Source organism: Dictyostelium purpureum, assembly GCF_000190715.1.
Source record: "Dictyostelium purpureum unplaced genomic scaffold DICPUscaffold_125, whole genome shotgun sequence".
NCBI lineage: Eukaryota > Evosea > Eumycetozoa > Dictyosteliales > Dictyosteliaceae > Dictyostelium > Dictyostelium purpureum.
Window position 1 is genome coordinate 1 of NW_003519462.1, and position 26679 is coordinate 26679.

General features: G+C 24.2%; 12 protein-coding genes across 12 annotated transcripts; 7 read left to right on the forward strand and 5 right to left on the reverse strand.

Annotated features, from left to right (window-relative positions):
- Positions 1-333: 333 nt before the first annotated feature.
- DICPUDRAFT_33643 (uncharacterized protein) lies at positions 334-948 on the forward strand (the record flags this gene model as incomplete). The annotated part of the gene is made up of 1 exon (XM_003288136.1): positions 334-948. One exon carries the CDS (start codon positions 334-336, stop codon positions 946-948), a length of 615 nt encoding a protein of 204 aa, XP_003288184.1.
- Positions 949-2494: 1546 nt separating this feature from the next.
- DICPUDRAFT_97944 (uncharacterized protein) lies at positions 2495-4352 on the forward strand. The gene is made up of 4 exons (XM_003288137.1): positions 2495-2846; positions 2931-3529; positions 3600-3889; positions 3970-4352. The coding sequence occupies exons 1-4, from the start codon at positions 2762-2764 to the stop codon at positions 4157-4159; spliced, it is 1164 nt and encodes a 387-aa protein (XP_003288185.1). The 5' UTR covers positions 2495-2761; the 3' UTR covers positions 4160-4352.
- Positions 4353-4420: 68 nt separating this feature from the next.
- DICPUDRAFT_33678 (uncharacterized protein) lies at positions 4421-5502 on the forward strand (the record flags this gene model as incomplete). Its single annotated transcript, XM_003288138.1, has 2 exons — positions 4421-4903; positions 4984-5502. The coding sequence occupies 2 exons, from the start codon at positions 4421-4423 to the stop codon at positions 5500-5502; spliced, it is 1002 nt and encodes a 333-aa protein (XP_003288186.1).
- A 200-nt stretch (positions 5503-5702) lies between these two features.
- On the forward strand, positions 5703-6644 carry DICPUDRAFT_152401 (uncharacterized protein; the record flags this gene model as incomplete). Its single annotated transcript, XM_003288139.1, has 2 exons — positions 5703-5987; positions 6156-6644. The coding sequence occupies 2 exons, from the start codon at positions 5703-5705 to the stop codon at positions 6642-6644; spliced, it is 774 nt and encodes a 257-aa protein (XP_003288187.1).
- Positions 6645-7228: 584 nt separating this feature from the next.
- Positions 7229-9673, forward strand: DICPUDRAFT_152402 (uncharacterized protein; the record flags this gene model as incomplete). The annotated part of the gene is made up of 1 exon (XM_003288140.1): positions 7229-9673. The coding sequence occupies one exon, from the start codon at positions 7229-7231 to the stop codon at positions 9671-9673; it is 2445 nt and encodes an 814-aa protein (XP_003288188.1).
- A 224-nt stretch (positions 9674-9897) lies between these two features.
- On the reverse strand, positions 9898-11862 carry DICPUDRAFT_97945 (uncharacterized protein; the record flags this gene model as incomplete). Its single annotated transcript, XM_003288155.1, has 1 exon — positions 9898-11862. One exon carries the CDS (start codon positions 11860-11862, stop codon positions 9898-9900), a length of 1965 nt encoding a protein of 654 aa, XP_003288203.1.
- Positions 11863-13092: 1230 nt separating this feature from the next.
- On the reverse strand, positions 13093-14645 carry DICPUDRAFT_33680 (uncharacterized protein; the record flags this gene model as incomplete). The annotated part of the gene is made up of 2 exons (XM_003288156.1): positions 13093-13293; positions 13389-14645. The coding sequence occupies 2 exons, from the start codon at positions 14643-14645 to the stop codon at positions 13093-13095; spliced, it is 1458 nt and encodes a 485-aa protein (XP_003288204.1).
- Positions 14646-15496: 851 nt separating this feature from the next.
- DICPUDRAFT_87921 (uncharacterized protein) lies at positions 15497-16985 on the forward strand (the record flags this gene model as incomplete). The annotated part of the gene is made up of 3 exons (XM_003288141.1): positions 15497-15587; positions 15660-15892; positions 15969-16985. 3 exons carry the CDS (start codon positions 15497-15499, stop codon positions 16983-16985), a joined length of 1341 nt encoding a protein of 446 aa, XP_003288189.1.
- A 113-nt stretch (positions 16986-17098) lies between these two features.
- Positions 17099-18831, reverse strand: DICPUDRAFT_152406 (uncharacterized protein; the record flags this gene model as incomplete). The annotated part of the gene is made up of 4 exons (XM_003288157.1): positions 17099-17441; positions 17513-18307; positions 18379-18556; positions 18636-18831. The coding sequence occupies 4 exons, from the start codon at positions 18829-18831 to the stop codon at positions 17099-17101; spliced, it is 1512 nt and encodes a 503-aa protein (XP_003288205.1).
- A 398-nt stretch (positions 18832-19229) lies between these two features.
- DICPUDRAFT_47784 (uncharacterized protein) lies at positions 19230-20435 on the reverse strand (the record flags this gene model as incomplete). The annotated part of the gene is made up of 4 exons (XM_003288158.1): positions 19230-19602; positions 19674-19981; positions 20057-20252; positions 20331-20435. 4 exons carry the CDS (start codon positions 20433-20435, stop codon positions 19249-19251), a joined length of 963 nt encoding a protein of 320 aa, XP_003288206.1. The 3' UTR covers positions 19230-19248.
- Positions 20436-21139: 704 nt separating this feature from the next.
- On the forward strand, positions 21140-25892 carry DICPUDRAFT_33662 (uncharacterized protein; the record flags this gene model as incomplete). Its single annotated transcript, XM_003288142.1, has 3 exons — positions 21140-21408; positions 23254-25633; positions 25701-25892. 3 exons carry the CDS (start codon positions 21140-21142, stop codon positions 25890-25892), a joined length of 2841 nt encoding a protein of 946 aa, XP_003288190.1.
- A 132-nt stretch (positions 25893-26024) lies between these two features.
- DICPUDRAFT_152409 (uncharacterized protein) lies at positions 26025-26655 on the reverse strand (the record flags this gene model as incomplete). The annotated part of the gene is made up of 2 exons (XM_003288159.1): positions 26025-26346; positions 26369-26655. The coding sequence occupies 2 exons, from the start codon at positions 26653-26655 to the stop codon at positions 26025-26027; spliced, it is 609 nt and encodes a 202-aa protein (XP_003288207.1).
- Positions 26656-26679: the final 24 nt, after the last annotated feature.

Sequence of the window (26679 nt, forward strand, 5' to 3'; positions counted from 1 at the left end):
TCATTCAAAAAATCCGCCACTTGACTATCAAAAAACATATAAATATACTATAAATAGTTTATACAGACGCAGGGGCAGTATTTAAACAGTGCACTTCTTATTACATAGATATACAGGTGCACACTATAGTAAAAATGACAATAAATTTATAGATATAAAATATTATATAATTATTATATTTAGTAAAATAATAAATATAATAAAATTATATTATTTTAATAATAATAATAATAATAATAAAGTATCTTATAACAACATATAAATTATTTAAATAAAAGCAATAAAAAAAATAACAACATATACAGCATACATAAAATATAAAAATTATTTAAAATGTCAGTTTCAGAACCCAATATAAGTGGTAAAGTTATTTTAAAAACAACTTTAGGTGATATAGAGATTGAATTGTGGGCAAAGGAAGCACCATTAGCAGTTAGAAATTTTGTACAATTATGTTTAGAGGGTTACTATGATGGAAATATATTTCATCGTGTTATCAAAGATTTTATCGCCCAAACTGGTGATCCTACAGGTACAGGTCAAGGAGGAGAATCAATTTATCCATTAAAAGATACAGGTTTAGGTGATGGGTCTAAAAGTACAGGCTTTAAAGACGAGTTTCATTCTAGATTACGTTTCAATCGTAGAGGTTTAGTTGGTATGGCTTCAGCTTCACCCGATCAAAATAAATCTCAATTCTTTTTCACTTTATCCAAAACAGAAAATCTCACTAAAAAACATACCCTATTTGGTAGAGTAGTAGGAGATACACTTTTTAATGTTTTGAAAGTTAATGACATCGAAGTTGACCCCGAAACCGATATGCCTTTATTTCCACCTAAAATTTTAAAAACCGAAGTAGTTTGGAATCCGTTCGATGATATAATTCCAAGAGATAAAAAACAAGAAAAAATAAAAGAAGTAAAAAAGAAACCAACAAAAAAGTAACTATATTAATAAAAATTATAGTAATATTATAACAATAAATACTAATTATTGATTTTATATTTTTAATTAAAGGAATTTGGGTTTATTATCATTTGGTGATGAAGAAGAACAAGAAGAAAAAGAAGAAGAAGAATTTATTCCAAAGAAAAATATTAAAAATACAAATGATTTAGATAAAGAAAAACAAAAACAAGAGAAAAAGGAAAAAGAAAGAAAAGAAAAAGAAAAAGAAATAGATTTGGATATCAATAGCAGTAGTAATGGTGATAAAATTAGTTTAAGAGATAAATTAAATAATAAAAGTAGAAAGAACGAGGATGACGATAACGATGATGTAAATGAAGAGGAAAATGCAGGTGATGATCAAAATAAATCAAAAAGCTTCAGCGATAAAATGAAAGAAGATATTATACAAAAAGGTTTAAAAAGACAACAAGAAAAAGAAAAAGAAAATCAATCAACTAGCGCAACCACAACCACAACCCCAGCTACAACCACAAACACCACAGCTAATAAACCAGTGGAAAAAAGAAAAAAAGTTAAAGGTTCATTACAATTTAAAGCTACAACAGTCGGTGAATCTAGAGTTTTAAAAAAATCAAAAATAATATCAGATAGCGATGTATGTAAAAAACAATAATATTATTTCTATTTTTTTATATTTTCTAACACTTTTTTTATTTATTATTAGTTGATGAAAAAATTAGATTCATTTAAAGCATCATTAAATAAATCAACAAACACAAACAGTTCAGAAAGTAAACAATATGTTAGTGGTACAAGTAGTATATACGATAAATACGATGATGAAGAAAACTCGCAACAAAATGATGAAAATTGGAAGAGCCACTCATTAAAATTCTCTAATAAGTCAAAATTAGAATACGAATAATATAATTATATCTTTTTTTTTTTTTTTACCACAAATAAACTAATAAATAAAATTAAATTATCTCATTGATAAATATTTGGGATATATAAACTATTATATACAAATGAAAATATTTAAATATTTTTCTTTTTTTTTTTTAGTGGGTATTTCCCTATTTTTTTTATTTATTTAGGGGTTGAACACAAAATCACAAAACCAAAAATTTTTTTTTTTTTTTTTTTTTTAAATCAAAAAAAAATCTATTTTTTTTTTTGGTTATTTTTTTTTTTATTTTTTTTTTTTCTATTATTATTTATTAATTAAAATTTCTTTAAAAACAAAGGTAAAAAAAAAAATTTTAATTTTATTTTTATAACCTACACCATAAATATATATACTTTGTACCACACCCCCATATTCATTTTAAACTTATTAGTCGTTTTTATTTATCATCACAAATATAAGCACTAGACCCATACACACAAATACACCACACTTTCAAAATACCTGATCAAAATTTTTAAATCAAATAACAAGAAAAAAAAAAAAATTTTAATTTTGATTTTATATTTCTTTTTTAAATTTTGATTTTATATTTCTTTTTAAATTTTTTTTTCTTTTTGTGGGTGTTGGGGTTTATATTTATTATAAAAAAAAAATAATAAAAATTAGAAAATTAAAATAAAAAAAATAAGTTGGTTAATAAATGAAATTTAATTAACATTAATTTATTAATATAAATAATAAGTCATATAAATAAATCATATAAATAAATCATATAAATAAATCATATAAAATATAAATATAAATATATACAAATAAATAATAATCTAATAGAAAAAAAAAGTTTTTCTATATTTTCTTTTTTTTATTTTTTTTTATTTTTTTATTTTGTTTATTTTTTTAATCATTTAAATAGTTTTTGTCTTTTAAATTCAAAAAATGAAGATTAATATTCCAACAGAACCAATTGGCAGTATACCCAGACCCAGATATTTAATTGATTCTTTTAAAAAATATAATGAAGGTAAAAAAATTATTTTAAAACTATCATTGCGCCAATTTTTAAAATTTACAATTTCTAATAATTTTTTTTTTTTTCTTAAATTAGGTTTAATTACCTATGAAGAGTATATGTCAATATGTGATAAATCATTAGAAGAAACAGTTCATGGTTTTTTAGAAGCTGGTTCTGTAGTAATTACAGATGGAGAACAATATAAACCAAATTTTATAACGTACCCAATACATGGTTCAAATCAAGTAATAGACCAAAAAAATAATGAAAAGAAAGGATTTATAATTCAGTTTCAAGATGGACATATAAGGCAACTACCAATTTTATCGGGAAAGAATCTACCATTTAAATATAAACAATATGCCAATGAATACCTAAGTAGAGTTAAAAAAATGTTTCCATATGCAAAAATCAAACAAACTATAATAAGTGTTTCAGCAATGTCATTGATCTATCCAGCCAACCAACAATTTGAAAAATATAGTAAAGATGAATTTTATAAAGATATGCTTAATGAAGTGGAAAAGGAAATTCGAATGTGTTTGGAAACTGGTGTAGAATCCATTCAAATCGATGCAACAGAGGCTAGACTCTCATTAAAGATCGATCCAAGTGGTCAAATGTTAAAAAAATTTATAGATTTAAATAATCAATTACTCATTAGGTTTAATGATGAAGAAATTCAAAAGATTGTATGTATCATTTAAAAAACTTCTAAAATTAAAATTTAAAAATATTAATTTTTTTTTTTTTTAAAAACAGGGTATACATTCATGTCCTGGTGGGGATAAATCATTTCATAGTTCAGATGTTGATTATTGTAGACTATTAATACCATCATTATTTAAGCTACGTGTATCAAGGTTTTATCTAGAGTTTGCAGCTGAAAAAGATAAAATAAGAATATTGGAATGTATTGCAAAAAATATTAAACCCCATCAAATAGTTTTCTTTGGTGTAATTAATGTAGTGGACCCAAGAGTTGAAACTCCTGAAGAGGTCAGAGATTTAGTATTAGAGATTGCCAAATATATACCATTAAATCAAATTGGGTAAGTATATTTTTAAGTATTATTATTTTCCAGATATACAAATTTTTAATATTATATTTTTTTATTTATTTTATTTTAAGAACATGTTGTGATTGTGGTTACTCTCCATTTTCGCAACCTCCCATAGGTGGATATCCTCAAACCCACTCTCTTGAAAGTTCAAGAGAAATAGCATTTAAAAAAATAAAAAGTAGAGTTGAAGGGACAAAAATGGCCGAAGATATTTTAAATCATTTATTTTCAATTAGTATTTCAACAAATCCAAAATGAAAAAAAAAAAAAAAAAAAATTAATAATCGAAAAAATTAAAAAAATTCTAAATCATTTTTTTAAATATAAAATAACTTGTATAAATTATGTTGGTAATAATTGTAAAAGTAATAATAATAATCCATTTTAAAAATAAATTAAAATTAAAAAAAAAACGAAAAAAAAAAAGATTTTTTTTTTTTAATTTTATCACAAAAATGATTAATTTTTTTATAAATTTTTTATTTTTTTTATTAAGTTTTCAATATAATAAATTTAGAGATGAATTTAACACTTAAAGATTTTCATGTGCCCAATGAATGGAATGTAAAATCTATAAATGACAACTCATTTATACAAGAATGCTATCAAAAAGCAATCGAAATGAATATATATGATAAAAGTGATGAAAAAGGTAAAGCTGTTATGTACCATGCTTTGACAGTTTGTCCTGCATTCTGGCCCACTGTAACCTATGACCAATTGGTACTTTCAGGTTATTTGATGCTATGGTTGATTTTATTTGATGATGATTTGGACACTGTTTTTATTCCAGATGACGAAGCCACCGAAATTATAAATAGAACCGAATTGATTTTTTTAGAAGGAATTCTACCCACCAACCCCACTAAAAAAGAAGAGTTTACACTTTTTTTTAGAAATCAAGTTTTAAAAATGAGTGGTAATAGATTAGATATGTTTAATCTATTTTTAAATTATACTATTCAATGGATCCATTCAATTATTCCATTAAATAAAACAATTGTAACTTTTAAATCCCTTATTAAATTTTTTTTTTTTTTATACTAATTTTTTTTTTTTTTAATTTTTTTTTTTATTTTTAGGAACCCCATATGGATTTGTTTTTATTTATTAGAAAATTAAATGTTGGTGTTTATCCATTAATTGGTTTATCGTGTATATTTTTTTCCAATGATAAAATTGACCAATCATTATTTTTAAATCCAAGATGGTTAAAATTATGTGAAGCCACCTCTATCGTCACCGCTTTGTATAATGATTGTGTCAGCTATGCAAAAGAGGTTAAAGGAAATGCTGGTGTCAACAACTGTTTATGGTTCCTCCAAAAAAAGAACAACACCTCAATTCAAGATACTTTTAAGTATATTTGTGAAAAATCAAATATGTATATTAAAGAGTTCCAAAACCATGAAGAAAAATTATTAAATCAGTATAATAATATTCAGCCATTGGCCACCCTTTTAAATTCATTAAAGTATATTATGAATGGTAAATACTATTGGTCAATGAACACTGCACGTTACGCAAGTCCTTCTTCACCATTTATCGAAATTCAAAATGCAGTTTCACCAGATAATAAATTAATCAATAATGAACTATAATAAAAAAGAACTCTATAAAAAAAACCATTTGTATAAAATAAAAAAAAATTATTATTTTATTTCTTATAAAACTGATGGATTGTTTTAGTTTTTTTTTTTTTAAATTTTTTTTTTTTTTTTTTTTATAAAATTTTAAATTTTTTTTTTTTTTTTTAACATTAATATCTTTTTTTAATATTTTATAATTTAAATAAAATAAAATGAAATTATTATTATTTTTATTTTTATTATTAGTATCATTTACAGGAGCTAAATCCGAGTCTTGCTATACAAATGGCCAAAAGATCGAAGGTTTTACAACTGAATTTATAACCTCATCATTTAATATAAATTTTAAAACCGATGATCAAATTAAACAATTATCTTTTTATACAGCAGGTCTAGCTAGTATGGACTATGTAAATAGTAGATTCTTTGGTCAATATAGGTTAAATGAAGGAGGTGATGATTGGGTTTCTGGTCAACTATATGCATTCAAAGAAAATGTAAGTAAAATTAAAAACTATTAAAACAAAACTGGAATTTATAAATTTCTTAAAAAATATATAGATATAAATTTAATTTTACTAATTTATTAAATTTGGAAAAAAAAAAAAAAAAAAAAAAAAAAAAAAAAAAAAAAAAAAAAAAAAAAAAAAAAAAAAAAAATTTAGAGTACTCAATATTTTTTAGATAGTCTGGTAAATGGAACATGCTATATATCCAAACTAGTAGATGAATACCTTGTAGAAAGCTTTCCACAGGTCGAAAAAGTTAGCCAGGGAACCATGGGTAACGTGGATGTTGATTTTTTACAAATCATACCATCTCAAACTTCAAATTCTACAACAACCAACACAATCATTATAAATAGAGATACATGTGGTTTAATGTCAATGAATAGCCACAACAATATAAACAATCCCACTGGCTTTGCATTAACCACATTTTACAATTTTATCAATCAATCAGATCAAACACTATTTAATTTACCACCTCAATGTTATGGTATATCATCCAAATATGGAAAAACTCAAAGTATCTTTGATTATCAAAAAAAAATTGTATACCAACCAATTTACATTTCAGGTAGAGAAAAAGTTGAGAATAGAAATTCAATTTATTATTCGGAAATTTTTAAAAATTTATTTTTTGGCCAATAAGGAAATTTGAACATCGTTTCCAAAAATTTTCACCTAAATATTTAATAAAAATAATAAAAAAATAAATTTATCAATTTATTTTTTAAAAAACTTTATTTGGAACGTTTTCTAAAAAAACACCTTGTATTTACATTTACAAAATTAAAAAAAAATTATTATTATAAAAATAAATAATTAATTTTATTTTAAAATTAATTTTTATTTTATTTTGTTTTTTTTTTTTTTTTTTTTTTTTTTCGATATTTTTTTCAAAAATTTTATTTTACAAAATTGTTTTTATAACCAGTTGACACACACAAACAAATAATTACACACACTCCAAAGTTTTTTTTTCAAAAACTGCACATTAACTCAAAAACACACATACAAATAATAACTGTAACTTGTTTTTTTTTTTTTTTTTTATATTTTTTTAAAAAATTTTTTTAAAAAAAATATTTTTTTAATTTAAAAATTTTTTTTATTTTCCATTAATAAAAAAAAACAATATATTAGAGAAATTTATAAAATAAATATAAAAACAGTTGCTCTATTAATATTTAAATTAATTTTTTTTTTTTTTTTTTAAATAAAAATAAATTAATATGCAAACAATATATAATAATAATGAAATATCCCAAATAAACTCACCTGTTTTTAATAGAAGAATTAATGATATAAACAATACAAATATAACTAAAACAGAGAGTATAGACAATAATAATAATCCTGGAAGTATAAATAATTTAGATTCTACAATGAAGTTAATAATCAATGATAATAATATAAATAAAATAGATAGTAGTAACTATAATCCTTACAAAACAATCACATATAATCCATTTCCAGATAAAGAACCAGCAGTATTTTATAAAAAATATTATGAATATTTAAATCAAAATAGTGATGATTTTTATTCAAAATTTAATAATAATAATAATAGTAATACTATAATATCAAATGATATAAATATCAAAGATGAAATCAATATTTATCCATCCGGATCCGATCCAGAACAATTTTTTTTAAATAAACGTGCAATTCAATCAATGACCGATGATGAAATCCATCACTATTTAATGAGTAAAAAAGTTTTACTATATCAAGATCCAAAATCAGCATCGTTACAAGTTCAACTTAGACAATATTTAAGAGACGAAATATTTAAAAGAATTAATCAAAATGAATTTGATTCAAAGAAAAGCATATACAACTTCAATTTCAACGATTCTTTAATGTATTACTATAATGATTTTTTAGAATACCACTTTCAGACTTTAAAAATTTTCAACTTATTAAAACCTAATTCTGATAAAATAATAATTTATAGCCATAATGATAATAATCAAAATAATAATAATAATAATAATAATAATAATAACAATAGTAATACAGAATTAAATAATAATATACAAATAAATAATAAAGAAAGTCAACAAAATAATGATGTAATCGAGTGTAGATGTTTAGTATGTAAACTTGGCATACCCAATTGGCTACTAAAGAAAAAATCGACATGGTTAAAAGAAGATTTATTAAATTTTTCAATCTCAATAGTATTTATTGTAATGAACAATTTCGTACCATTCAGAGTACATTGGGTCGATATTAATGACTATTTATACAGACACTTTTCAATATTTTTCGATGGGGACGGGCAAGAGGTAAATAACCAGCCTAATAGAAATATTATCAAAGTTTTAAATTGCATCAAAGAAGATGACAATGTTTTTGAAAAATATGATAAAAGTTATGTTAGATTAAAAATAGAATGCCATTTATTTAATCCATATAGTTCAACTTGTGAAAAGAATTTTAAATTTAAATCTATTTATGTTGAAGATCAACAACAATCAACAATTAACCAAATTTATAAAGAAACTAATAAAGAAAAGCAAAACCAAAAATCACAACAAAAACAGCACCAATTACAAAAATCACAAAAGCCCAGATCCAAATCTCCAACTCAACAAAAAACTATACAACCTTCCCCACAATATACAGAAATTAGTATTAAACCCTCTGAAAAGAAATCAAATTTAACAGCGAGCAAAATCAATATAAATACCAATAAAATAAATTCAAAAGTTACTGATTCAAAATTTCAAGATTCAGTTTATAAAAATCTATCTTTTGATAATGAAAAGAATGTTCAAAATTACAATAATCAAAATGGTCGTCATCCTATTGTTCATACCAATGAAACTAGTGTCGATGAATATTTAAACAATATCAAAAAGAAAAGAAATATCAATGACCTATATTTAGATGAAGTTTTGGGGCAAAATAAAAAGTTCAAAGATGAAAACAAATTTGGAGAAAAGGAATTGAAAAAATTAGAAAAAGAAAAGAGAAAAATAGTAAAGCAAAAGATTAAAGAATTAAAGATGCAAAATCAAATGGGAAAGAAAGAGAGAAAAGAAAGAAAGAACAGGGAAAGCGAAGAAAGAAAGGCAAACGAAGCAGAAAATGTAGCCAATGATGATGAAGAGCTCATTGAACAACACGACCAGGGTGTAAACCAAGAAGAAGAGGAAATTGAAAAAGATTCTCAATCACAATCAACAACAATGACTTTACAAAAGTCAACCAAACTTTTAAAACAAAGAAAATCAACTCTATACAGCAACGATATCAGAACAGTGGAAGAGAAATTCATAAACAATTTTGACTTTAAAACTCTATACAAACTATTTAAAAAGAAATATTGTGAAGTAAATACTGATAATAGTATATTAAAAGGCGAAAATTTCAAGGAAAGATTAAAGAAAGAATATATTCGTTTTAACCTCATAAAGATTTATGACAACGACATTGACTCAAGAAGATTACAAGGCTCAGCAATAATCGATTTATTATGGCAAATTCATTGTACTCAAAGTGACCTCTATAGCACTTTTTGTAACTTAATGGAATGTAATATTTTTAGTAATGCTGATACTTTGTTCGATACGAAGGCCTCAAAAAGAAAAAGATATCAAAACTCTTTACAAGCTTATAAAAAATATTATGGTGGTGACATTGATAAAGAAATTTGGGATTTAAAATAAATAATATTTAAAATTGTTAAAATAATTAATAATAAATTATAAATAATAAATAATAAATAATAAATAATAAATAATAAATAATAAATAATAATGAAGTTTTTTTTTATGATCTAAATAAAAATAAATAAATTTAAATTTTTTTTTAAAAATTATATTGATATTTAAAAAAAAAAAAAAAAAAAACTTTAATTTATTTCTTTTTTAAAATAAATAATATTTTTATTTTATAAATGGGGTATAACAATTTTATTTCTTGTTAATGATTTGGGTTTTTTCCATGATTTTTTATTTTTTGCGATGGATAAAGATTGTTCATCAAATAAAGCACCTTTTAAATTACTGCCACTGAAATTAGTTCTTTCGTCGATAAAACAACCTCTAAAATCACAATCTGACAAATTGCAATTGGTAAAGTCAACTCCATCTAAAAGAGAGCCTTTAAAATTTGACCCAGAGAAATCGGAACAAGATAAAAGAGAGTTTGTTAATTTTGAATTTGAGAAATCCACCTCAGCAGCGATGAGTTCATAACCATTTACATTCGAAAATACAGAATTTGATAATATAGCTTTGGTAAAATTTGCACCATCAGCTTTGCAATATTTGAAAACACTCATATCCAATTTACAACCTTGAAAACTAGCTTTTGGGATTAAACCACTATTAAAAAGACACCCAGATAAATTTGAATAGTCAAAGGCTGCACAGCTTAAATCCAAACCAGAGAAATTTATTTTTGTTAACCACATACCACGGAATCTTGGATAGTCATAACAGCTATTAATCATGTTTATAACATCGGTTCTCGATATCTCTGGTTCATTCTTTATAAGATTGGCCAACTCTGAAAGTTTAAAAAATTCTGCCTCTTGGAGCATACCTTTTGAATTTATATTTGGAGTTGGAATATATAAACCTGTTCTAATAAAATCTAATATTTGGTTAAAGTAGCTGGGGCTTCTATCTATAAAAACAACTTCGTCATTCATAATTAGATCGATTTGCATTTCTACAATTTTGAAAAGTAATGAATTTGGGTATAGCGAAAGTGTTCTTATACTGGTTGCATACAAAGTACCACCTACATTAAAATTAACTGGTGTGGTTTTATCAATTATTTTATCTCTAATTTTAATGCTCATTGTGCCATTTTGTTTTGTTGGTGTATTTGATTGAGAGCTTTTTGCGACCTCGCTATCTGATGTTGATGTTGATGATCCTTCAAAACTATTATCATTTATTTTTGTTAATTGTTGGTTTTTATTTTCTTCTGGTTGTGATGATTGTTTATTTACATGTTCTTGTGATATATTATTGTTAATATTCATGAATGAATTATTTTTTGATTCTTCTGGTTGTGGTGATTGTCTATTTACATTTTCTGGTGATAAATTATTTTCTTCATTTTCCATTTGACCAAAAGAAACAGAACTTGCCATAGAGCTACAACTAACAGTTGACATTTTTCTTTGTAACTTTAAATTTCTTGCTGAAATAGTTCTAACCTCTAATTCTGTGGCTTCTGATTCACTATGTTGTGATATATAGTCTTTTAATGGTGATAAACGCTGATTATAGCTATTTTTTTCTTTTAAAGATAAACTACCAATATTTAAATTATTATTATTATTATTATTATTTGGACTATTATTATTTGGACTATTATTATTTGGACTATTATTATTTGGACTATTATTATTTGGACTATTATTATTTGGACTATTATTATTATTTGGACTATTATTATTATTTGGACTATTATTTAGATCAGCTGTTATTGTTTGTGTACTACTTGTAAAACTTATAGAATTTTCTAAAGAAACTAAATTTTCAGTTGAGCTATATTCTAAACTATCTAAATAGTTTTTATTTAATGTAAATTTACTATTACTAGAATTTAATTGTTTTTGATGTTTTTGTTGGTATGAATCATCACTTAAATTTGAGAAACTTCTATGTAAACCACCTGAATTAATATTTCTACCTTTAATTGAATTTTTTAAATTATTATTATTATTATTAAAACTATTATTATCTTGACTATTACTAATATTGATGTTGTTTTTATTATTATTGTTATTATTATTGTTATTATTATCTATATTACTATCAATTAGGTTGTTGTCTCTAATATTATCAAAACTACCATTTGAAAAGGTTGTTAATTTTTCTTCATCATTAGAGGACATTGTGTGTTATATTATTGTGATATTTGTTTTGATTATTAATGTAAAAACAAACAAAATATTAATTAAAAAATAAAATATACACACAACAGTTGTTATGTAAAAAAATTAAATAAAAAAATAAAAATAATTAGGGGTGTGTGTAAAATATTGATAGGTTCTTACTACACACAAAAAAAAAGTTTATTATTTTGTGTAATGGTATCAAAGCGTTACTAAAAAAAAATGAGAAAATCGTGTCAAATGGTGAATGTATGATGAAAAAGGGTTGTTTGAAAAAATCAAAAAAAAAAAAAAAAAAATTAAAAAAAATATTTTTAAAAAATTAAAATACAAAATTTTTGGGAATCTGAGATTGCTAATAACAATTAATATTAATTATTAAAGATAATTGATTAAACGCAATTATTTCTATTATTTCTTTTATTATTATGATTATGATTAAATTAATAAATATACAAAATTAATAAATAAAAATAAATAAATTAATAAAAATCTAAAAAATAGGGGTGTGGGGGTGCACTTGGATTTTCTTATCTTTTATCTATTTTGTATTATTTCTTTTATTATTATTTATAAAAACAAACTATCAAAAGAAAAAAAAAAAGAAAAACTGTATGATAAAATTATTATTATTAAAAAAATAAAAGTATGAAAATTAAAAAAAAATAAAATAAAATTAAATAAAATAAAATTAAATAAAAAAAAAAAAAATAAAAAAAAAAGATATCTTATATTTTATTTATTTTTTGTGTATCATAGCCAACTAGACAATAAAAAAAATATAATTTTTAAAAACTAAAAAAAAATAAAAATAAATAAAATAATTTTAATTTATTGTTATATTATTACATTATTTTAAATTTTATTTACAATTTAAATATGGCATTATTTATAATACTATAGCTATTACCCATATGTAATGGTTGTATTGTTGAATATTGCATATATTATTATTTTTTTGGGGGGTGTTGTTGTGTGTGTTAACTATTTATTAAATTTTTGTTAATTATTTATTAAATTTTTGGGAATTTTTTATTTGAAAAAAAAAAAACCACTCTACAGGTGAAGTGTTGTCCTTAAGACTTTAATTTTGGCAGGTGTGATAAAATTTTTTTGTGTGTTATATGGTTTTATGGGGAGGGTGATTTTATTAGAAACTATAATTCTTTTAAAAATTTGTGATATTTATATGTGTGTTTAATGAATTGTTTTATGTTGTGGTGTGGTGTTTTAATCTAACCAACCAATTCTTTTATATAAATAGCTTGTTAACAAACCCAATAAAACCATTAATAAAAGGATTAGATAAAAATAAACCCCTCCATCATCCTCATCTTGATAATATACACCACCAGGTAGCCTAATGTTCATACCAAACATTGTTGCAATTAAAATTAGTGGCATTGAAATTAATGAATAGTTTGCAAATCTCTAAAAAAAAAAAATAAAAAAAAATAAAAGATATCTTTTTGTTAATATTTAGGTATGATTTAAATGATGGCCATTATAATAATTAATTGTATTACCTTCATACTAACAGTTAGGGCATGTGACTCTTCGTTTAAAGTTAGTGAAATTTTACCAATATAGGATCCATGGGTCGATTCTAATAAATCTTCAGAGAGTTTGATTTTTTCTTTTAATCTTTTTGATCTATCGTGGATGTGTTTTAAATAAATTTTAGTTTCGATTGTAAAGTGGATTTGACGAGATAGTGATGATAATACCACTTCTTTATTGAACAAATTGGATAGTAGGGTTGTATTTCTACGAGTTGCTTTGCCGATTCTTATATATAAATCTTGATGTCCTATATCCTCGCTAAATGTACTTAAATCGTCCAATGCATTCACTTCGTTCAGCATATTATCAGCCTCTATAGCTGCCAAATCAGTAACCGCATCAAAAAAAGAGCACATGATCCATTCCGATGATTGAAGTGTTGTACCGCTATTATTTAAATATCTAAATGACTTGAAAACTTGACTAAAACAATCGAGTTCTTTATTATGTAATACAAATATCAGTCTTGAAAATAATAACATATAGAAGTTGTTTTCATGTAAATCTTTATTTGACTTTTGTATCATCTCTGATGTTGCTATGAAATGGTAATTTGTGTGTTGTTCACATTTCTCTGCAGAGTCATGTTCTAAAATATCGTCAATGTTTAAATGGTGAATGGTTAATTCTTTACACAGTGTTATAATATGATCGTCTTGTAAACCAAATATGTCTATCCAAAATACCTTTTCATTATTGACTGTATATTCTTTTAATATATTATTTAATATTTTAAAATTTATATTTTTATTATTGTTTATTATTATTTCATTAAAACTATTATTATTATTATTGTTGTTGTTGCTATTGTTATTATTACTATCTATATTGCTGCTATCATTATTTATATCATGATTATTGACTGTATCATATAACATATTTCTATTTTTAAATTCTTTTACCAATAACAATAACTCCTCAAAGGTTAATCTAACTACATCCTTTTCACCACCAATTACCAATATTCTTGATTTCTGTTTATTATCTGTGAAATAGTTTTGGTATAATATTCTTTGATTGTTGTATAATGAAAATATATCGTCATCATATGATTTGTTTATTGATCTACATTTATTTTCATCCTGTTCATGAAATAGATTGTTATTATTATTACTAATATTATTAAAAATATTAAGTTGTTTTGTTATTGGTGATTGCTGTTGTTCTTGTCGTATTTTTTTTTGTTGTATTCTTTTTTTCTTTGATTTTTTTTTATTCATTTGGATGAATCCTTTATTATTTGTACCTTCAATTAAACTAATACCGCCATCATCCGATGAAAAATCATTTTCATCCGAGCTACCATCACTGCTATTATCCTTCAATAACTCTTCATTCACATATTCCAATGAAACTATATCTTGATCCGCTATTTCCGATGCAATAATTGGACTACTTTCATTTGATGCTAATAAAGGTAATCCATCATATTTTTCTTTTTTTGACATCTTGTTTAAAACTTTTATTATTTATAATTTATTTTGCTATTACATATATTTATTATTATTTAATGAAAAAAATTTTTTATAAAATTAATTATTTATTTGAAAAAAAAAATAATAAAAAAAATGATTAAAAAAAAATAAAAAAAAATAAAAAATAAAAAATTCACCCACCTCCACTCCCCCTAGTGGAGTGTTTATAAAAATAATATATTAAATAAAAACAAAAAAAACAAAAAAACAAAAGAAAATACCTATTTAGTTCGGTTTTATAGTTTCAGACCAAAATATGTGTATCTTTTTACAAATGGTTTTAATAAAATATAAAAAAAAATTTCATAAAAATCAAAAAAAATCGAAATTTTTTTTTTTTTTTTTTTTTATAAAGACATCAAAGTTATCAAAAATCAGGTTTCGCTCTTGTCACTTTTATTTTCATTTAAAAAAAACAATTAATATTACAAAAAATAAAATAATTTTATAAAAAAATTTTTTCAAATTATTTCCATTATTTTTCACTAATTCTCAAATCTTTAATAAAAAAATTTTTTAATATTTTTTTTTAAATTTTTTTTAAACAGCATTAAAAGATTTTTTTTTTTTTTTAAACAGTTTATAAATATTTAAAAATGGAAGAAACAGAAATAGATTATATAATTAAAAATAAGTCAATCTTTCCTGTTGGTTTAACAGTTCAAGAATGCAGAGAGGCTATTAAAGGTAACTATTAATAGTATAATCACAAAAATTAAAGTATAAAAAAATATTAAAATATTAGGAAAACTAAATTAGGCGCTACTGGTTTCAGAGAATCTATTAGAGGGGATACAATTGTATTCAATTATGATTCAATTTCAGATGAATCATTTCCAGATCCAGCAAGTGAATTAGATCCAAAGAAATCATATTATTTAAAGATTAGAAGAGAATGCAGAGGTTTAATTTTTTGTAAGAAAACAGAAAAATTATTAGTTAGAAAGTTACATAAATTTTTTAATATAAATGAATATAGAGAATGTAAAGCTGTAAATAATCAATTTAATAGTTTTATTTTACATATCAAAGATAGTGTTTATTTATTAATAGTTTAATTTTATTTAGGATTTGGTTAAATTGGATGGGGAGTATATATTAATGGATAAAATTGATGGTAGTTTAATATCACCAATGCTAATAGATAATGAAGGTTCAGTTATGGGTATATATTGGGGTTCAAAGCAGGGTATTTCAGATTTGGGTACAATGTTAAATGATTTTATAGTTAGAGTGGAATCGAATCAATCGAATCAGATCAAGTACAATGAGTTTTCAAAGAAATGGTTAGAAAACGGTTATTCACCATTATTTGAATTTTCATCACCAAAACAACCAATTATCATCCATTACAAAGAAGAAGTATTGAGATTAATAGCAATGAGAAACATTCATACAGGTGAATATTTGAGATGGGTAGATTTAAAGAAAGCGGCAGACGAATTCAATATTCCAATGGTAGATTTAATTGATATGAAAAAAGATTCTAAATTTGAATCAGTTAAAAAAACTGAAGATTTAGTAGAAGTAGTTAAGGGTTTAAAATATATTGAGGGTTGTGTATTAAAATTCGAAGATACAGGTTTAATGTATAAAATAAAAACAAGTCAATATATAGATTTATCAAGATTACATTTAAGATCACCAAAGGACATCAAATGCGAAAAGGACGTATGGTCACTCTTACTCTCTGGTCACTATGACGATGTAAAAGATACCATTAGTTTTATATGCGGAGACAACGAGGAACCTAACGAAAAAATTAAAAGAATTAAAACTTTTTCAAAAGAATTGTTTGATCGTATCGACAAGGTATCCATAGAAATGATCGAGCATATTTTAAAGGCCAAAAAGAACAATATACCAAAGAAGCAGTACCACACCACTGAAGAATCATCAGGTCTAACTAAAAAAGCTTTTTCACTCACCTATAATTTCTTTGAAGCCATTCAGGCAGAGGATAGTGTTCAAAAGCATATCTCATTGGTTTCAAAATCTGTTATTAAGCGTTTAAAGGATTCAACTACAAATAATGCAAAATTAGAAGAGGGAAGATTAATTTTAGGTAAAGATATTAAATTTTAAATAAATGGATTATAAGATATTTTTTATAATTTTATTTTTATTTCTTTTATTTTTAATCTAAATTAAATATAGTATTATTATAAAATTTGTTTTTATATTATATTTTTTATTAATTAGTTTGTTACTGTAGAGTTATTTGGATCTAAACCACTAAATAAAGCTTGTGATTTGTTCCACACTAATTCACCAATTTTTCTACCCATTTTTCTTGCCTCTATATCTGAAAAATCATAATGGATACCACCATAACGTCTTGATATACAGGCTTGTTGTGCAGCATCTGTAAATGTATCCCAATACAATGTAATATCTGTACGTGGAACTGGGAAAGAACAATTAGTTTCAAAAATTGATGAACCTGCTTTAATAACAACGGAGTCCCCAAACTTATCGCTACCAGTAAATCTTTTTAAAATTTCTGCGGCTGACGATGAAAAAGTACTATGACCACTTACACTATAGGTTTTTTAGTAAAAAAAAATTAATATAGTTGTTTTAAAATAAAGTACCTTTATAACTATACTTACTAATCTGAAAAAGGTGGTGTAATAACATATGGATCTTGATATGGTATCCAATCTTTTAAGTCAAATGTAACATTTTCGTTACAAACACCATGCCATCCTGTGACTGTAATACCCTTTAGGAGATATGGTATCATTGTAGCAGGTCTTGCGTTATCATAGTATCTTTTACAGTCCCAACATGCAATACCAGAGTCCATTGCTGCATTATTTAACATAAAGTACATTTTAACATCCTGTTCAACAGTATGGTTATCACGTTTTGAAACATATTGTGCAAATAAATTCCAATGACCTGGTGGAAGAACAGAGTTTGGACCATCTCCAAAATACTCGGCAATAGCTTTAATTTCATCGGTTAGATTTGTGGTATAGTTTACTAATTCCCATGCTGATTTAATTAAGGCATCTTTTGTTTGGTTATTTAATGCATATGGTGGAGGATTGGATGGTCTTACTTGGGCACCATTGATAAGAGCAAAAGGTTTAACGGAACCCCAATGTGGAGTTGAAAATGATTGTGGAGCGGCAGTTGAATTTCTGACAGGTACTAAAAGAGGTTGCCAACTATCAGGATATTTTAATGGGGCAAATTGGGGGTCATTTTTAGGGCAATAGTTAGTCCAGTCGCTATAGTTCTTTCCTCCATAAATTGCTTTTTGATTTGAACCGTCTATCCATCTATTTTCTAATAATAGTTTAGATGCAATATTACCTACACCAGCAGCATTATCCATATTTAAATTAGTATCACTTGTATTATAACCTAGATCTTTCATCTTTTGGTTATAGGAATCACTATTATTTTTAAAGATAAATAATTGTTAATATAAGGTTAAGTTTTTGCAAGTTATATTTTAATTACATACATTGAAAGAGGATATAGATCTTTTAAAGTTTGATATGCGGCATGTGAGATTGATTTTTTAATTGAATTTTCTTTATCTGCTAATGATGAGCAATTAGATAAAATGTTGTTTTTATTTGTTAAATAAACACCTCTTGAGTCGGAATATGAGGCCCATGCATCATAAATTGCTGTGTGAACTATTTACAATAAAATATGCTTTATCATTAATAATTTATAATTTTTTATGATATTTAAAATATTTTATTATATATTTACCCATTGCCAAACTTCTCGAAACCACAGTAGGTGGTGGACTGGCTTTGTGGATTGCATTAAGTAATATATTATTCCAAGTTATAACAATTGTGGCATTTGGAAAATCTGTAAAATCGTACGATGCTGCATTATTAGTTTTTACATTTAGTAATAAGCTTAAATATACAACACATAAAATTAAAACTTTAAATTTCATTTTATTATTATATGTGTACAAATAGATAAATAAATAAATAAATAAGTTAATAAATAATTAAGAAAAAGAAAAAAGAAAAAAAAAAAAGAAAAAAGAAATTTTATAGTTTTACATTTTTTATTATTGTTTGATCTTCTAAACTCGCAAAAGGAATTTTAGTATAGCTGTATATTATGTAATTTTTAAAAAAAAATTAAAAAAAATATTTTTTTTTTTTCCATACCCCCATTTTTAAAAATTAAAAATTATTAATAAACATTTTCCTTTTTTAAAAATTTAAATAATATACTAAATATTAAACAGATTACTAAACAAAGTTAAACAAAACATCAATTTTTAATAAGTTTTTAAATTTAATATTATTTTTTTTTTTATTTAAAAATGTTTTTTTTTTTAATATTTTATAAAGTAAAAAATTTATTGCATTGGTTTAATTGTAAGATTATTAATATGTTCTAAAATTTTATTCAAAATATCGTGAATACTGATGACTCCTATTGGTTTTCTTTCTTCGTCTATAATATAAACACGGTGAATTTTAGCTGCAACCATTCTTGTAATGATGCTTGCTAGTGAGTCATTCATATGGCATGATATACTTGGATTAACGGCTTTATAATCTTGTTGTCTTACCTTTGAAATAAATTCACCTACTGAAAGATAAAGATTTTCAAAAACTCTTGTTTCATTTAATAATTCTTTTAAGTCTCTAGCACTAATATTTGCAATGATGTGACCTTTTTCATCGTTTACTGCTACACCATTAACTCTCTTTAAAAAATATAAATTAATATGCTATAATAACATTACTATTATATTATTATAGGAATAATAATACTTACATGACTTGCCATTAATTCAAAAGCATCTAAAGCTCTTTTATTGAAATCAATCGAAATAACTTTTTTCTCTTTGAAACCTAGTTCTTTAATTGGTTTGAGTGCCCATTTACCAAGAGATTCGATGTTTTTACCAATGTATGAAAGAATTGCTGATTGAGTAATAAGATTTACAATAGCGGCACCATCACCATTTAAATTATTGTCAATGACTGGGACTCTATTAATTTTATTTTTGGTCATGATTGTAATTGCTTCTAATAATGATGCACCCTTTACAACTGGAATAAATGGATTTCTTTGTGATAAATCTATAATAAAATAAAATTATTAACAATCTTTTAAATAATAATCGAAAAGCTGTTTATATATGATTTATTATTTACCAGTAACATATGAGGCATATGTATGATTAAAAAGATCTTCTCTTTCCAAAAATGAATAATAATCGTTTCCTAAAAGATCTGTATGATTTATAATTTGTACAACACAATTTACAATATCTACATAATCTACAAGACCTATTGGTCTATTTTGTTCATTTAAAACTGGAACTGATAAGATACCATGTTTGGATAATGTCTATAAATTATTAAAAAAAAAAAAAAAATTAGTATTTCTTTTTTTTTTTTTTTTTTTTAAAATTATTTCTAAAGTTACTTTAAATACTGTTGGTATAGAGTCTGTGTTTTTGACTGTTACCATCTCCTCTAATTTTGGTGGTAACTCATCAACAGCAATACTGGTTAATAAATTTAATGACATTTTGGATTGTGTGTTAAAGATAATAAGTATATAATTTAAAAATTATTATTTATTTGTTATCTTTATAGATTTTGATTTAATTATTAATAAAAAAAATATTTATTGTTATTATAATTATATTTATTAAAAAAAAAAAAAAATTAAAAAAATAAAATAAAATAATTATGTTTTAAAAATCTTTAAAATAATTATAGATTTCATTTAAAATTAAAAAAAATTAAATTTATTGATTTTATTTGAAATATTTTAGTTTTATTGAATTTCTATTTAATTTTACCATTTTTCTTTTTTTTTTTTTATTTTTTTTTTTTTATTATTTTATTATTTTATAATTTAATTTAATTTTTATTTAATTTTTTAATTTTTGAAATAATTTCCTTTATTAGAAATTTTTTTTTAATTTTTAAATTCTATAAAAGGTATACCATATGGCAATATTAAAAAAAAAACTTTAAACAATTATTTAATGTTATCCTTATAAAAAACTAAATTTTATGCTTTGGAGTAAGAAAAAAAAATCATTATTTATTTGCTATGAAACCACACAAAATTTTTATAGGAAATAAATAAATTAAATTAAAAAACACAAATATGAGAAAAAAAATTTTAAAAAATGAAAAAAAAAAAAAAAAAATTTTAAAAAATTAAAAAAATAAATTTTTTTTTTTTTTTTATAAATTAAATAGCTATTTTAATAAATTCAAATGAAATCAAATAATAAAAAAATCAATAATAGTAATGATGATTTTGAGTTACCAAATTACGATGAAAAATATAAAGATTTAGATTATGAATATAGTAATTCGCAACAACAAACAAGAAATAAAAATAATAATTTAAAAAATTCAAACAATAATAATAATTTCATTAACAATAACTTTAATAATAATAATAATAGTAATAATCACAACAATATATATAAAAAGCCAATTGTTACATCCCCTCAACAACAGAGCAAGAAAACATTAAGAGAGTCATTTGATTTTGACGAAAATAAGATATTGGAACAAGACAGCATTACAAATGAAGATATCGATATACAAGATAATGAATTAGCCAAAGCAAATAAATATTCCATAGAAAATATAGAAGATGATAATATTCAGTTTGAATCAACCAGAAATAATAATATACAACCAAAACATAGTATAGTTTCCAACTCTCCATTTAAACCCACATATAACAACAACATGTATAGTAATAATAACAATAATAATAACAATAATGATGATGATATCTTTGGTTTAAAAACAACTGTAAATAACAATAATAATAATAATAATAATGTAAATAATATAAAATCACCTTTTAAAAAAGATTCAGGTATAAATTGGAATCAATATTCATCGAAACCTCAACCAATTACAGATGGGGGATTTAAAGCCAAATTAAAATCACCTTTTAAAAATAACAACCTATCTAGCCAATCAAACCCACCAAATCAATTTACATCACCTTTTAAAAAAAATAGTTTTGGTAAGCTTTAAATAATAAATTATTATTAATTTTTTATAAGAATTTCTTTTAAACTCCCAAACCTATTAACAACTCTTTAAAAACTTTTAGGGACAAACAAAATTAATGATGATATTTTTGATGATGATGCTGTATCTAAAACAACAAATAACAATCGTCATGGGGTTAGGGTATTACAATTTAATGATTCTAATAATATACAGCAACAACCCTCAACAATAAATAACTATCAACAAAGCAACAGCCAACATGTAAATTACACAAGAGCACCGAAACTAGAGTTTGAGACCACTCCACAAAAACAAACACCACAAAGACAAAATTTTAATAAAGCACAACCATTACAATTTGAATATACAAAAAACAATGACAATCCATTCCAAGAACCACAAATTTATCAAAAACCAACTAATTTTCCTCAAAAAAGTCCAATTAAAAATACTCCTCAACCTCATTTTTACCAACAACAACCGCAACCGCAACCACAACATACAGCATATAACAACACAATTAAAAACTATCATGTAAGTCCAACTAAACCAAATTCACCTTTTAAAAACTCTCCAAAAAAAAGAAAGGATTATAATATATTTTCCCAAAACAATGATAATACCCACGAAGAAATTGATGATGATGACGATATATTTCATACACAATCAACCATTACACCCTCATTAAAACCAACCCAAGATGCCAGTTTACTTAAACCCAATACAAACCAAGTACTTTTTACTGATAATCAAATTAAGCCAAAACCAAAACCAAAACTGTTAATTACAAATAAACAAAATCAAAAAAAATCAAATCAACAGCAAATACAACAACAACAACAACAACAAAATATAGTTTACCCATTTCTCTCAAAGAGATCTGATAGTTTTAAAGAAGATAAAAAACATTTTGGCAACATGTATAAAGATTTATCTCAAAACAAATATTCGTATAATAATAATAATAATAATAACACATATAGCAGCTCTTTAGACTATTCAGACTCTATTGAAGCAACTCAAAAGGTAGTATCATCAAATAACTATAATGGTGACTATTTTAATGATTATAACGGTGGAACCCAACAATATAATAGCTCATTATCACAATTTTCAAATACCCAACCATCATCATATAAAGCCACCACAGCAGTTGTAGGATCAGCACCACTAACTCAAACACAATCAAAAAAACCAGCCAATACAACAATAATTAGAAGCAGCAGCCACCTATCTTCAAAAGGTTTTGATTGGGGAGAAGTCATAGAAGATGACAATGATTTTTCTAAAAGTGGTATTGATCAAATTGAAGATATTAAAAATGATGATGACTACCACAAAGCCATATTAAGAAACGATAGTATTGTTGATGACATTAGCCATGCCAACCCCACACAAGACAAAATTGTAGACGATGATAAGGTCAGCTATTCTCCAACCCCTCCAACATTCAAAGACTCTGTGCGAAGATCACCAAATTCATCCAAATACAAATATGTTAACGAAGAGATTGAAGACGATGATAGTAACAACAATGATAGTATTGATAGCGAAAAAAACAAACCAATAACACCACCCAAGCCTTTGTCAACTAAACAACAACCTCCAACAAATATATTTAAACTTACTAAGCAATCACAACTATTAAAAGATGAAATCAAAGTAGATGATGAAGATGATATAATAAACACTGATAGTGATGAAGACGAAATTATTACAAATGACTATCAATCGGGTATTCAACAGACTCCAAATAAATCACAATTTGATAGTAGCTTAAAAAATAACAAATGGTTGGGAAACCTTATGTCAAAGAATACTAACCCCACTGACCACAATACAAGCACTCATTCAACACCAACCAAACAGTTAAAACTAAATAAAAATCATGTGAGAGGAGGCCTAGTAGAGAAATTATCAAAAGCATTAAATAAGAAACAATATTGTATGGATATTTATTCGAGAAAGTCAAATATCACTATTAATGCAAAGTCAACATTACCAAATCATTTCAAGAGGGATCTAAATGTTATAATCACTGAATTACCATCACTATTGCAACCACATGTTTATGTTACAATTTGTAAATGTACCAATTGGGTAGATAATAATGAAGATAATACTACCACAACCAAATTCATCACAGTTTTATTCCCGATGACCGCAAAAACAGAATTAAAATTAAAATTGGGTAGTCATGTTACTGTCGAATATTGGCAACTAGTTCAGAGTGACAAATCTATTACAATTCTTTCACATATATCACATTCAAATACAACATCCACTACTGTTGTAGATGGTCAAGACTCATTGTTATCTGATGAAGATAAATTATCAAGCGCATTAGAAATACTTTTAATTAAACAACCACAATCAGATTTATTGAAATCGCAAATCTTAAAAAAAAATGAAACAAGCCATTCAAATACCAAAAAAGTAGACGCCAATAATCCAGATGAATCCATTGACTATTTAATATTAAATAATGAAACTACAGAATTAGAAAAGATCTCTCAAAACTCAGTTAATATCAAATTACATTTAATATTTTTTAAAGTTATCAAACCTACATCAAGAGATCCAAATTATACAGTCTATGCAGGTAATCAAAATGGTTTAATGGTCGAAATCGAAATACCCCATCAACTTATTGATCAATGGAGTGGAGTATTCACAAGCGATAGCTTCTTAAAGGAAATTGTTATCACTGATTTACTATTCATCTCTGTAAAGAGTGAAAGTAAATACTCATTCTTTGGCTCTTTCTTTTATAGATACTATCCAAACTTTGTATCTGATCAAAGAGATAGCTTTAGTATTTCTACATTTAGAGTATCACCAACAAGTGTCTGCTATACAAGATCTACCCAAAATCAAACATTTACATATCATTATTTACCAAATAAAATCGGAACCATCGGTGAAGTATTTGATGCACTAGCCAAAAGCCTGGTAACCTATGACAGCGAACTTGACTATTATCAAAGAATTTCCTTAAAAGGTAGAGTAATCTTTATTGATGATAGAAAGAAAAACAAAAACATTATTTCAATCTACCTCGTAGACTCTATGGAAGAATCAAGTGAGCCACAACACAATATAGGTATTAAATTTCAGGACTATAGATCAGATATTTTAGACAACATAAAAATTGGTGATTTTATAGTGGCCAACGATTGCTCTATCGAATTCCCTTACAAATGGAAACCAATATTATTAGTAGACAAGTTCTCGCACATTGAAATCGAACAAAGCAGCAGTAACGCTGATACTGATATGGCAGTTAATCAACAACAAATTCAAATTTACGACTCTTCCAATGACGAAACAACACAAATGAAATCAACTAAAATTTTGAAGCATATAAAAGATTTTATACCATTATCAAATAAAAATTTAAATGAAAATATATTTAGGCTTTACTATCAATACCAGTTCATTTTGAATTTCAAAGGTAAAGTTATAGATTGCAAAAGAGACAACATCGTATATCGTGGTTGTAAACAATGTCATTCACCAGTCTCACCTTTTCCAGCAGAACATCTAATTGAAAACAACCACTATACCACCGAAAAATTATTTTGCTCCAACTGTAGATCAATAGTAAATAGTTTGTTATTGGTAAAATTAAAATTAAGAATCAAATTGTTTAATTATGACAGCAATAATAATATAATAGAGTTTAATGAAGATGATAACAACGAAGACGATGAAACCATTGTAATATTAAAAGTAAGTACTCTTTTTAATAATATAACCCTATTTAATTAAAAACATTATTCTAATACTTTATCACTAGATTGACAGCAACTATTGCAGAAACATATTAAATTTCCCAATCGAACATGGATATGCTCAACAATACCAAGAACAATTAAATCAATTAGTAGGAAAGAATATTTATTTTAGTGGGATCTCAACACCTAAAGTTAATTATAAAAACGAAATTCATTTATTTATTAATTGTATAAGCGAACCAATATTTAATTAAATAAATAAATAAGAAATATAATATAGTTTTATATAATTTGATTATTTTTTTTAATAAAATAAAAAAGATTTATTTGTTTTGAAAGAAATTATTTTTATTTATTTTATGTATTAAAGTATTATGATTACTATTTTATTCTTTCATAATATCTTCATCTTCTTCATCTTCTTCATCTTCTTTATTTTCAACATCTTCATCTTCTTTTGTATCCTGTTTATTGTCATCGTCCTGTTGTAATGTTTCTTCTTCTGTTTCTTCAATTTTTTGTTCATTATTGTTTTTATTAACTTCAGTAATATTTTCAGTGTTATTTTCAGTATTGTTATCTTTCATTTCTGAATCTTGATTTGTTTCAACTTTATATTTTTGGAATAATTCTAGTTTTTTTAATTTTTCTAAAAGTTCGCTGGTATAAAATAATAATGTGTAAGAAAAATTACTTGGTAATAGATTTCTTTTTTATTTATTAAACTTACACTTTTTTCTGTAATGTTTGTTTATGTTGTTTTAATAATTTTTCCTGTTCTTCCAATGATCTATTTATTCCTGGTAATTTTTTAAAATTATTAATTGCTTTTTGTTTTCTATCATTTGTTAAATTGATTGCTCTAATTAAATCAATTTCATCATCTTTAATTCTTGAGATTATATCTAAAACCAATGGAAACATTTGATATTCTTCCATATTAAATTGAATAGAACTCTCTATTTGAGCCCCACTTGTGCTTGGTGGTGACATATAATTTGATGTTGGTGTTGTCATTCTGATAATTACTATAAATAAAGA